Source organism: Anopheles stephensi, chromosome 2 (assembly GCF_013141755.1).
Source record: "Anopheles stephensi strain Indian chromosome 2, UCI_ANSTEP_V1.0, whole genome shotgun sequence".
Taxonomy (NCBI): Eukaryota; Metazoa; Arthropoda; class Insecta; order Diptera; family Culicidae; genus Anopheles; species Anopheles stephensi.
This window is the reverse complement of record NC_050202.1, coordinates 36,907,474-36,921,260: the sequence shown is the minus strand read 5'-3', so window position 1 is coordinate 36,921,260 and position 13,787 is coordinate 36,907,474. Positions and strand designations below refer to the sequence as shown.

Here is a 13,787-nt window from a genome sequence, read left to right as displayed (position 1 = left end):
TTGACTTCATCAAAAATTCGTTAATAATTTTAAAATTTTATTTACATTATCATAGGGCACATAAATGTTAACAGACCAATGAAACAACTCGCTATGTACAACAGACTGCAATACGCATTTGATCGTAAAACAAGCAGCGATTATCAATCAGACCTGTGCTCAATCAATTTTTACTCTTTACGCGGTATGACGAGAAGCAAAAGCGATCTTTAAAAACAAAATAAAAATAAAAAAACAGCAAGAGACCCGTGCGTTTTCCACGAGTCGTAATAAATAGAGTGGACAAATAAATAGTTATTCTATGCGAACTCCCCGCATACTAGCGTGCAAGAAGGGTGGGATAGGGGTTGCCGTAAACTCCCAGGAACTGGTATGCAATCATGCTTTATGGTTTTGGGGACGCGTCAGTAGGTGTTTTCCGTTGGTCGGTATGGTTGGCCCGGTGTCATGCTTTACATTTAAAGTGATGTTTTTTGCGCGGGATTCCTGTGGGACCGTCGGTTAGCTCACAGATGTGCAAACCGATCCGTTTCAGTGGATGGCATTTCGTCTTCGGATTGCCCCATCGTCCGTTGAACTTCATCCATTTCGGTTGCAGTGCGCTGCGTCCTGCAAGTACATACAAGAGGAGGGATGAAAAAAAAATGCATATGAGTGTGGTGGGAAATTCGGCACTATCTCCAACTATCCGGTTCTATTTGATTACAGAATTGGTAATAGCTCACTATTACCGTATTAGCGTAGTAGATGTCTTAGAGATTTAGGGATCTTATTTGATAAGTCGCTCAGCTTTCGGACCGCATATAACAAATATAACAAACCGTGGTAATCAGAAGCTAGCAATATCTATAGAGTAATCAAAGAGCTTCGCGATCCTATCTCCACAAAAACATTTTGTTTTTGTTCGTTAGTCCAATAGGGGTAGAATTTACTAGTATTGCTGATCGCCCTTTCGCCCAATTCTGGAGTAAACGTATAGAAACCATTCGGATCTCCTCCCTTAAATACCGAACGATGCACGTCCGGATTATGTTAGTCGAAGTCTGCTGGCACGACGATCGACAGCTTAGAACCTGCTTGTGGCTGGGCTGATGAGCTACGAAGTGGACGCTTCCTTAGCTATCCTTTGCTATTACACGTTATAGAGAATCGTTAAGATAATCCGATCCCTTAAATATCATATGTTATCGATTTAGTCCACTTCTGGCCGGTTGGCCGGTTGGCTGGTTCATTCATGGACTAGCGTTTTCTCGAGCTATGTGTCAAATCTTTAACGAAAACTGATCTTTGTATGCGTCCAGCATAGTTGAAGGTTTTTTCGTTGTTACGTACGTTAGTGTAAATTGTTAGTTATTAAGAACTTTCATTAAGACGCGAAGTAACGCATCCTGCGCTGGATGATTACCTTGGGGCCCATTCTCGTAGATGACCTGCACGTTCCGCCACGTTGACCATGGCATACCGAATCCATTGATGTCGTAGAGACGGGGAACGCGCACGAATTTGTGCTTTCCGGGCGCCGTCCACAGCCCATGGGAACCTTCCGCTGCGAAAAGCACGGGATGATTGCTGGACGTAACGACCGTTTTGGGGAAGGTTGGCTGTTGAAGAATTCCTTTTCTCGTTTCCTGACTATGGTACTCGAACGTGCCCGTTAGCCTTTCGTACGAATAGAATGCTCCTGCATCATGGGCCGATACGTACATTTCCTGCAAAAAAGAACAAAGAGTCAGTACTGTTAGAGAGTTCGCCCTTGGTCTAGGCTGAGACAATGGCGAACAGGCAAGCGAACGCCAAGCAAAGACCAGTAGTCAAAGGGTAATAGTTTACATCTGGTTCCTTTCTGCCGCGGAAAAAGAGACTCATGTGCTCCCAGTCGCCAACATGGCTGCCGAACTCTTTCTTCGTACCAAGACACATGCCAAAGATTAGAGGTATCGGCCACGGACCGAACGGCCCCAGGTCAATGGTACACATTATTTTACCCTGCAACCAGGAAAACAAGAAAACAAAAGGCGTTCATTAGAGCTAAAGTGTGATCAAGCGGGCACTCCAAATCTCTGGAGTTACGGCCTACCTGACTGTAGGGATAGAACATCCAATACGTAACGTGAAAGTGGGGATAATCGTGGGACACTTCCTCGCGATATCGTTCCGTATCGTGCCGCCGTTCGGTGATGGTTTCCCATTCCTCATTCTCTTCGCTTCGCTGGACGCTTTCAACGGAATCATCCGCGTTGGAGTTCAAATTGTGCTTACCGGTTCCATCATCGGAATCGATAGTAACCTTCCGTCCCATGGTGATGTCGTCTGCATCTTGCTGTGCCGGTGTATCGGTACTATCAGAGGACGTTTGACCCTGGCGTGTGGTGGACTCTACCGGTGCGTCTCGTTTTCTGCGAATCAGACGAATGCTTTTTTCTACCTTGTTCATCGTCTGGCGCAAGTTGGGCTGTAGCTCGAAAATGTTTTTCGGCGTCGGAGCGTACGGGTTCCGCTTGTACTGTGGACGATCATTTGCTGTGTACGCTACCTCTGTAAAGGACATGAAACATTATTACACAGAGCTTTAAAGAGCTGCCTTAAGGATTCCATTTCTCCTGTTCCATACCGTTTTCTTGATTATTTTTAACGTGAAGCAGGTGTGTGGACGGCAGCGGATACGCAGTTGTTGTTGTTGGCTGCGGTGCGAATGGTACACCGGCGTCCGGTGGCTTGCGGGACATTTCCGACTGCGAGTGCCGGCACATGCTGATCACCGCGTAAATTGGCACATTTTCCTCCAGGGGGTTCTGTCCGTGCAAGAACGAGTCCTTCTGCGTGATCAGCTCATCGATGTCGTTGTTGGTCACCAGGTACCAGCTTTTCGACTCATTCCCGATCGGAAAGTCGAACAGCAGGTCCAACGAAACGGAAGGATCCTTAAAGTTGCGCTTGTTGCGAAAGCGCCCTTGCCGCTGATCCACCGGATCGTAGTACGACAGCTCGTTGGTCATCCCATCGTCGTAGTGTTTGAGATCGTCGAGCTCCGTAATTTCGCTGCCCGGATACACTGTCACCACTTTCGCCTCCTCCGCGTGCACATGCTCGAGAAACTTGGACACATCGCCGGGCATGTATTTTTCGTTCGGTGCCAACCATACCAGCGGTGCCCATTGTTTTACTAGCGCTTCCACTGGGAAAGACAAGAGAAAAAGCACGTCAATTGTTTTGGCACGGTTTTATGATTCACATAAGTAAAGGACAATTATTAGTACAGTATGTAGAGAACAATGAAAAACGGCCGGATGAAAAGCGGAAGTAACGGCTTAGGTTTAAATGAGCACAGTTAAAGTACACGAGCATGATAAACGATAATTATGTGAATTTCGGTCTGTGCTTTGAAATGGACCTAACCCAACTTAACCTAACCGAAGATGAAGAAGTAATTTGAGGTAGCATTTTATAGTTGTTTAAAGCCACTCTTTTCACAATTAAAAGGCAGTTCGAATGGGTGCCAGTGGCGGTTCAAGTCCCTTTTAGGCCTAAGCAGGAGGGCTGCGACCGAAGCCAATCGACAAGAGACGATCGCTGGGGGTTAGGGGCTCTCTAAAAGTTCGAGACACACAGGACCGCACAGCCATATGTACGGCTTCAAAAGCTCGGGGCCCCCAAGCATCTGCTTAGTTTTCTTATACTATACCGTACCTGTTGCCTGCTGTATTAAGATTACAAGCCTGTCGCGATCATGCTTTTGCACATGATCGTCTCTTTACGATGTTGTGCAAAAGTATCCGCGTATGTAAACTATTTGCCTTTAATGACTTTAACATTCTGTCAATGCAACAGCTAAAAGCAAACGCCCTAATCGTAGCTAATTATTTTTCATGTTTTCGTTACAACGATTCCCTTGCGCAGGTTCACTGCAGGGCAACAAGCTTTCTTGGCACTCTGTTTTTGTCATACGTGTGACACCCAAGAAGGCGAAATGGATGGCAGCTGACTGTGAATGTGTGGTAGCGGCTCGTATGGTCGGTCGGTCGGTCGCTTCGGATCATGGGTGAACGTCGCGCGCGTTTCTCAAACTTTCACTTAATTCTGCAGCTCCAAACCGACAGCGACGGGGTTTTTTTCTTCGTGTGAATCGGCAGCAAGCAATGGCGAGCAAAGCGAGCCAAAGTCAAGTTCATCCAGCAAGGCTGGAGAAAGAAGGAAGACAACGCTGGCCGACGAATGATTAGCTAGAGCCAGTCAGCCAGCCATGGGTGGACTAAATCGACCAATTCCTAGAGCGACATGCAACCGAATGCACAGACACGCAGAAAATCACGCCAGCGTTAGTTAGCCAACAGGCAAATTCAGGTAATTCGTGTGAGAAAGGCAATAGGAAAGAAGTGTTGCTGCTGGAGCGTGTTGGGTGAAAGGACTCCAAAGACTAGTCTTACACTCGGATGATAAATAAAACGAAAAGCCATTAAAAAGGCGCAAGTTAACATCCATCCCACTGCACCTACCTTTTTCACGATCCGACAGGTGATGCAAGTCTTCGCTTTCTAATGACTGACATTTTAGTGCTGATAGTAATCCCAAAAAAATGAAGCAGATACCTTTGTACGGTTTCACAAAGTTCATGTTCCCGCTTGGAGGAACCCGCTCAGCTCAACCCCGGACGGGTGTATCGGATGCGGAACTGCCCGACAACTTGCGCATGGATGGAGAAGATGCGTGGCGGTGAACAGATATTGTCGCCGTTTTTGCGAAAGTCACGAACACTGTACGACACTTTTTTCTTTGCGTAGCCGCTCTTCGTCACTGCTGGCCGTATCGCACTTCCGTAAGCGGTTTCAAGCTCTTGCAATGAGTATGCTCGCGTTGAAATCATTCGATCATCACACACATTCTGGCAATAGGGCACACGGAATGGGATTTAAATGCCAGGAATTATGACCAACGAAAGCACACATGAGTACAGACGCACAAACCACAAGCACGAGCGCACGAAAAAAGCTCAACTCACGCAACTCAATTCTCACTGCACCAAATCGTTGCAACACACAGACTTCCAGCAGGCGCACTTCCGAATATGCTGCACTTAAAACGAATTGTTATGTACCGTTGCAAATAGAAATCCCGTTTTTTCTTTATTCGCTGATAACACAACAAAACTGGCACACGGCGGAAATCAGTCCATCCAAAACAAGCGCAACCGGCAAACGATCCAGGCTCCCTGGAGTTCCCTTTATTCTGGTATGTTCGCGTCTCGTGTTGCAGGCACCGTGGTGCTTGTGCGGAATAAAGCAGCGCGCAGACTGACACCCCAGTTGCGAATTGGCAGCCACCGTAGACAATAACAACGGCCCATCAGTGGATTGCCGGGGCAGGGCATAACCGAACCGAACTGATCGAAAGCCACGCTATACACTAAACGGCGCTGCGCACGAAATTTCTGCTCGCAGCTCGCCGCTCGCAACAGCTGATGATGCTCGCTGATGCCCGTGAATTGGTCGTGTGGTGGGCCTGCGAAATACAGGGCGGCGCAAAGCTGGCGCTACAGCTGCAATTGAACGTGAAAGTAGCAAAAACGAGACTAAAAAGAAATTTGAAACACTTGTTGCAGTGATCGTCTAGATCGATAAAATCGCCAAGATCGGAGCTACTGACAAAAGGAAATTTCATTTGAAAATATCCCACCCAAAGTACTTCAAGCATTACTATGAGCTTTGCAACAATGCTTCTCAGTCAACGAATTTCGTCCGTTACAGTGTTTCAGTGAGGAAATACTTTTTTTTTGCAAATACAATCTTTTGAGGATGATAGTCATGGGGCGGTTCGGTGGCCGAGGCGACAGCGGTGCCGGTCTTCATACGGCAGGACCGGGGCTCAAATCCCATCCCAACCGCCTCCCCGTACGCAGGGCTGACTACTTTGCTACGGGTAAAACCAGTCACAGAAAGCCAGAAAAGGCAGGCCAAGACCTTTCGAGGTTGTAGTGCTACCGAAGAAGAAGAAGAAGTCATGGAATTGACTCTAAGAATAAATGTGAACATGTTTGAGGCTTCAGCCCATAAAAATCAGAATCGCCCAATATTCCTTCTGAATGAATGATTTCCGATGGGGATGGGAAAACAGTAGCACATACTTTCAACATCTTCAGGATGTCTTGTTGATTGATAGAGGTAATAGTTAAATAGCAATTAACTGTATATAATCGTCTTCTTCTTTGGAACTTGAAACCTCGAAAGGAGTCGGCCTATGACACCGTTTTTGACGTCCTGTGACTTGATTTTACCCATAGCTTTAGCCAAGGTTGCTTGATTTTGTTAGCTTGTTAGGTTTAGCTAGTTCTTGAGCCAGTGACTGGGAGGAATGTTATGTTTGCACTGGCTATGCAATGTGTGGCCGAGCGCTGTAATGCTTTGTCGTGTCGTCGACGCAAATATTCTTCTGGCTGCTTCTCTCACAGTGCTTGGCTCAATCTCAATAACTGCCTTCGAAATCGTTCCCCTGTGATGGTTTTGCCTGAATCATAATAAATCTCACCTGTCTGGTCCCACAAGATAAACACCGAAACCTTTGCTCTATAGAGCTGGCGATGAAAAAGACGCTGAAAGCTTCAAGCCACATTGCACAAAAAGGTATTACAGTTTTACGTCCGTTACTGTGTTTGCCAGCGCATACATTCCATGCTTTCCTAGGTTTCGGTGTCTGATGAAAGCATGATGTTAACGGCCGTGCCCGTAGAAGTTGGCGTAGTGCGCGGTCGATCGGCAAGGTGCGCTAGTGTTAGTAGTACAGGTAAACATTGATTGCCGGGGCAATAGAAATGCATTGCGGGGTGGCTGGTGGTGTTGTGTTTCGTTTTGGTGCAACTTATCGAAGCGCGAATCCGCGAAAGCTCGTGGAAAGAAGAAATAGGAAGGCTCGTGGTTGTTCGTGGTACATGCAAGCAGCGTGGTCAACAGCAATGCCATTGGGGGCCGTTCGCCGCTCGGCTTACGAAAACCGTGATCTGATCGTGCAAGCTTTCTGTCTGTCTCAGGTGAGAAATGAATGGGAGAGAAAGAGAGAGAGTGAGTGAGTGAGGGATAAAAATCACACATGTATGCAAAGGTGATAGTACGCATCGAGCCAACGTTGTTGGTCATTGTATAGTGTGTGCTTGGCGATCATCAACCGATTCCCACTCTTCGATGCTCTTTATAAGTACACCGCTGAAGTAATTTGCGTATCAAGAGCTTCCAATTTCAACCGTTTATCAGGTTTTGGTTCGATCTTGAGCTACTTTGCCGCCCATTGATGCGGCAACCGCGAGGCCAGCGAACCATCTAGGGGGAGCAGGCTGGCGAGATCTGTTTGAAATCAGCGGATCAGTGTGGGCAAAGGTTTGCTGTGACCTGTTGAAAATAGATGGAAAACAAAAGCACGACCGATCTAAAATTATCACCGTCAACAAAGACAGTTGACAGGGTGTTGGTATTCCATGGCGGACGCATCATTCTCGAATGCAAATCCAGTTGGACCGATTCATTTAGTCGCAACGCTTGCTACATTTCTAATCAAACCCAATTTATGTACGTTAATCTATATCGATGGGAATGTGAAGCATATTCACCCGACGTAAGACAATTGCACTAATGAGCAACTGAAACCCTGGCCAGCTGACCCCGATTATGCAAACGGCGCGATTGGTGAGCGATGAGCCTCTTTAGCGAAGATTTACCCGGGGCAACTACTGGAAAAGATCGCCCATCAACATCATATGGCACATATGGAGAGATTTCATAATAAATAGATAGGACCATTATTACGCATACTCCAGAAAGCTGGCCGCCCTTGTGCTCGGCCGGGCGTTGTGCCGAACCAGTGAGCAACATGTTTAATAACTGTGTGCAGTGAGTGAAGCACATGCCGGCGGTAGCCCTTGATTGATTTCGACGGAGATACCGGTTGGCCTAATTTTTTGGGAGTAGAAATTTTTGTTGTTGTGCATTACCGCTTTCTCGGTACTTGCGTTACGGGTTACTACATCACGCCAACTTGGTGTCCAGGAGAAAAGCTTGTTTTTATACTAGTCTGAAGTAAAGAATGTTAGCTTTTGCTTCCAAAATCTAGCTGGCAGAGCATGGTTTGGGACTATCTTCCCAATTTGGCACAAACGGATGGGGAAAGTAGGATTGACCTATTCACGAAAGCGTTGGAAGCTTTCCGGTATACTCTTTGGCCGATAGAATTGTGTACCATTAACCGACATATTTTTCAGTTTCAGCTTTTCCCTAGTGAGAATGAGCTTTATTGTCGGTTCAACACACAAACAAACATATTGCAAAATGTGTAATGAATGTCAACCATAAAAGCTTCCAGAAGGAGAGAGAAAAAAACCAATAACCGGTTGCTTTTACCTTCGAATAAAGCGAGACCCTTAAATGTCAATGGCAACAACAATTGGGAAACACAAACTCAGCCCTTGCCCCGATACCGTTAATGTATTCAAGGGCTTTATGGTGGGATTGTGTTATAAAATCTCTCAAGCTTCACGCATCACATTTACCGGAAAGTTTACGTGCTCTCAAGCTGATAGCAAAAAAGGAGGGAACAGGAAGAATTCAACATTTAAACTATTGTTTGAACGAAAACATACAATAGACTTGCCACACACCGGGTGGCACACTCGGGTGCTCGATTATTAGTTCGCAGCTATTCTTGTTGCGATAATACGGTTGTGTTTATTAATTTTCCTTTTTTCAACAAAAAAAGAAAGAAAGAAAGAAAAAGGAAAAAACAGACGAAGTTGCCTGGAGAAAGTAAAGTTTGTAGACTACTCGCTTATGCGATTTGCGACCGGGTTGGAAGCAGCATCATATGCATGCTGCGGCTCGTCGGAGCGCTTAAACCGGATTCAGTGGAATGCACCAGTGCTTTGAACTATGAAGCAACGGCAACGTGTGGCCTGATGAGGTATGGTTTACATCCGCTACATCAGCCTGAAGGAAGCTGCTGATGGATGCTGCATGCGATTTTGTTATTTGTTATATTTCGTATCATATTTCACTCTTACTTAGTTTCACTTTTTTATTTTTGTTAATTAATGTAAATTGAATTATTTGTGTTTTTTTCAAATGTTTTATTTATTGGTTCTCAGTTTTTTATGTAAACAATATCTAGGAATATCATTGTTACGAAATGTGACCCGTTTTTCTTGGTGGAATCATGTCGGTCAGCTTAGATGCGTCAATCGGAGGACCCTTCAGAATGCTAGTCGATGCCACCACTTATTCGTAGCTTTTTTACTTTTACTTGTAAGGTTAAATATCAGAGTAAAAATATTTTAAAGATATTTCCGTCCATCTCAAACCTGTGTTGGGGTAAGAGGTGGGACTTACCATCATCATCATCATAATCGTCATGTTCTTAACAATTTGGTAGATTTGGATTCAAATTGGCTGAATCGGCAATATATCCTTCAAATTAAATTTCCAAGCCGATATATCCTAGACCACTCTCCGTGACAGTCGTAGACTGACACAGTTTGTTAATCCATCAACGCGAGACTGCCCAGCGTATAAAATTTCATACGCTAAATATAGCAAGTTGGGGATAAATTCATCAGGTAAAATAAGTATTGTTTTTTTTTTCAATAGGGAGACCCGTAGAGGATTCTCAATTCCTCAAATTTGCTAAAAACTGTAAAAATGTAAATAAATCACATTTTTCCTGTAGCGCAAGCCACAGTCAACAGAAGGTGTGCGTATTGCAACACTTCGTTGAGCTTTTTCCAGTACCACATCCAGCAAAACTGATGGTGGATTAGTTCTAGTTTAGCGATAATTGTATTTTAGCATAATTTTTTTTTAGTTAAATTACCGTTTGGGGACGTAATGAGGTGGACGTCAACTTTTCTTGGATTTTGTTTTTGTTTTGTTTTGTACTATTTCTGCTCATTTTATATCACAGTAATAGATAAACAGCTTACGAGTAAAATTTAGTACTTACTTCATACACATCACGGTCAGTAGTAGTAGAATTAGAAGAATGTTTAATGCTATTAATTTACATGAATGTGGGTTGGATGGGTTCGATATATAAACTCTCCTCATTTCTGTTGTTTAGAATAGTTACCTTATCTTGCCATTGTTGTGCTTGGGTTCCTTCATAGCTGATGATGGGTTTTTAAAGGAAAATTAAATAAAAATCCCTTCATGTTTAAAATGGTGTGATATTAATCTTAGCTGCAAAATCTCCACCTAACTTCAATCTAACGTACGAATCCTATGTCTAAGTAAACAAACTAATTATATTTATTCTGATATTTGTGGCAAAATCGGATTTTTGCTCGTCAGACAATTATTATTCTATTCCATGCAAATATTATCTACAGTGAGTCAAACGGAAATCCGGACACCTTATATAGATTTAAGAAGTTAAAAAAAACCTGCACATTTTAATGCAAACTGTGGCCAACAGTGCCTCATTTAGGTTGATCGTTATATGTCTGATTCGTTTGAGGTATGTTACAACGAAAAGAGGGTACTATTATGTTTCAAACATGATCTTTAATTCATAACTGAAGACTATCAAAATATTTCCTAGTCATATTCCAGCCAAGTGTCAAAGCTTTAGCGTATATTCAGTAATGTAGATCCTTAAATTGCATCATATGAGTACTGTACAAGCTTTTGGGTAATTCAAAATAATCGTGGAAATCTTCGATGTTTACTGTTCGCAATCAATCTCCGTGGTTTTCCTTTTTTCCTCCGGTGAATCAGCTATTCTTTGACATTTTTCCGTAGTTTTCGGGGCTCTGGTATTGGGGTGGTCCGATGGCCGAGGCGATAATGACGCCGGTCTTCACACGGCAGGGGTTCAAATCCCATCCAGACCACCTCCCCGTTCGTAGGGCTGACTACTTTACTACGGATAAAATCAAGTCACAGAAATCCAGAAATGAGGCAGGCCGATACCCATCGAGGCTTGTAGTGCCAAGGAAGAAGTAGAAGGTATTGTTTTTATTATTTCACAAGAAATGGGAGATCTTCACTAACGCTTAAAACTCCTGCAGAGTAGTACATTCCTCTCATTTAAAATGGATAAAAATCAAGTTTTGTCGCTCTAGAGTTGGTTGATTTAATGATTTAATCCTTCATTATTTAATATTCCTGTCTTACACTCTATTGATAGTTTAGAGATGAATTTTTTTATCCATTTCATATGCTATCACTAGGAAATGCGGCTGTCTGGATTTCCGCTTGGTTTGCAAAAATCATATTTTCTGCACAATTTTGTCCATTTCGGTCGTTTGGCAACCGATTTTCAATTCAATGATTATTGTCTTCCCTATGTATATTAAGAAAAGCGTCCTCAAAGTCCAGCAATTGCTCGATGTTGAGGTGTTTGGATTTCTGTTTGAGGCATTGTATATGATATTCTATCATAAACTTATTTGTAGCTGTGTGTAGTTGTCTGGTGCTATTCGACATGGACAAAATCAGTATTATTCTGAAAGATTTGGGGCTTTTAAGTGTAGGTTGGGGCACAACTCTTAAAAATCGCTGAAGCATACAGTGTCGGACAATACAATAAGATCACTTTTATGTCTGATTCACATCCGACATTTTAAACTAAATTAAACAACAACAAAAATTAGTGTATTCGTTGGAAGTCGTCATCATGATCTCATTTTTACGATTTTTAAAAATTGGGCGTTCTTATTCTATTTTCCGTCACTGTATGTAAGCTTTGGGCTGAAATTGGCACAATTCTGGAGAAGATTTTTGTTTTGTGCTCAACGTGGTCTTGGCGGGATTTTTATTTTAGTCAGCCTTTTGTGTAGTGCAAACGCAAAGCATTTTATTAATCGTTGCATCGGATAGGAGTACAATAAATCATTAAATTCATTTTTAAAGTTTCAACCGTTTCATCAGTTTAACGTCTTATCTTTTTTTAAAGTACGTCCAACCGTAATAGTAATTTAGTGAATCGAAAATTAGCAAGGCGCTGTTTTGGCGGATATTTCGGGAAGGGTTTGCGCTAATGAATAAACCACTACGGTTAACGCGACAGATTATGCGTCATCGGTGCAATCAGTCTTACATATAACGTAACAAATAATTGCATCACAGCGCAAACGAGCGTAATGTGCTTGACTTTTTTGCCTCCTTTTTTTTCACTCCCAATGTCCTATTACTTGTTACAAGTGCCGACAGTCCTCGGCTACATATCCCTTCCTCCAAATCGTTCGACCATCGACCATGCCGTTGAGCAATTGGTGTATGAAGTCCGCGGCGCGGTAATGCCGCTTTATACGTCCTCTATTGCCAAAGTGTACTGCGGCTCCTATTAGCCACAGGCATGGTGCGAGACGACGCTCCCTGATCAATGAAATATTTAGGTTACAGAAAATGGCTTTCAAGCGGTTTTGATGAAAGCAATCATCTTGGCACTTGTTGGTATGTGCCATACAGCCGTAGTTGAAGTGCGCAACAGGAGAGATGTCCACTGAACTGTTACCTTTTTTTTCTTCTGTCATTTACCCATTTAAGCAAAAGTTTAACTTTTTTTTATAACTTTTTTTTTGTTAACTCATGCTCTTTGCTGAAGAGTCCTCCTCTGTCGTCCTAATAAGCTGCTTAAGACTAGGAAATCGCAAAAAGTAAGAGTACTTTAACTAAAACCCCGATACCGCGACGCACAAAACGATTCCCTTGTGACCACAGGAAGAGGGAAATGAAGCTATTCATGCGGCATAGATAGTGCAAGGTGAAATGGTAATCCGTTCGAATTTGGCTACCGTAACGCTTCCGAATTTAAATTAATTCCTATGCGTGCGCACACTCACACACTCACACGCCACATGGTTACGACGATGCCGCCACCCGTATATTGCGCCATACTTTCCGGACGCCAGTGTTTGGAATCAGCTGGGACCACAAACCACATCATACCCGGCTTGGCAAAGTTTGCCATCTGACTTATGCGTCAAGGAAATAAAACCAGCGAATGGAACGCCGCCAGTAAATGGAATTATTAACCGGCAAACGGGCGGAAAGAGGCAGGTGCCAATCGACCGCGAATCAGGGGCACCGTTTACACCGGGGGGTGTAAAACCATGGTCCCACCACTCTTAAATAATGCTGAAACTGATCATCTCATAATTTCTGATTATGATTGTAAATTTATTTTACCGCGGGAGGATCCGTTACGAATGGTATGGCAATACCGGGCAATAATCTTACCCGAACTTGTATTTTTCTGATATTTTGGAAATTCTCATTCGGAAAACTCGTTTGGCGATGCGAGAGCGACCGTTAACTGGATGTTGAACCATTTTTGGTAATGAATATTCCTTTGTCAGAACCTAATGGGATTAAGGTCACCATTGATCGAAAATTTATATTTTATTAATTGTATTTGGCGGTGTTCTGTGTTTTGATCAACAAGTTCTTAGATTTTTTTTTAAATATTCAAAACATCATTTAAATCGTTAATGCATTCAAAACTGCATTGCGCGATAACTTCTTGATTGCCAAATATGCTCATAAACGCATAAACATATACATAGACAAGGTTTCAGGGTCACTTTCTTTGCTGGTGGTGTTTGCTTTGTGGTCCCGGTTTTGGCAAATAACCTTCCACGGTTTCCGGACACCTCGTTACGCTTCCATGACCTTAAATGTGCTCTTCCAAACCTCTTTTTTTCGCACATTTGTTCAAGAACTTAATGGAGCATAGGAACGCTCGAAGGTGGTAGAACTCGGTGTTGGTGCGTACGACGAGCTAATGGGCTTGAGTGAGGTAGGGGTTTTGCGATTTCT

The 13,787-nt window shown here is 43.4% G+C and overlaps 1 protein-coding gene across 1 annotated transcript; it reads right to left on the bottom strand.

Annotated features, from left to right (window-relative positions):
• Positions 1–24: 24 nt before the first annotated feature.
• On the bottom strand, positions 25–5,460 carry LOC118517648. The gene is made up of 6 exons (XM_036063976.1): positions 4,494–5,460; positions 2,612–3,175; positions 2,078–2,535; positions 1,831–1,986; positions 1,406–1,709; positions 25–609 (listed from the first exon to the last, which is right to left on the bottom strand). Exons 1-6 carry the CDS (start codon positions 4,609–4,611, stop codon positions 446–448), a joined length of 1,764 nt encoding a protein of 587 aa, XP_035919869.1. The 5' UTR covers positions 4,612–5,460; the 3' UTR covers positions 25–445.
• Positions 5,461–13,787: the final 8,327 nt, after the last annotated feature.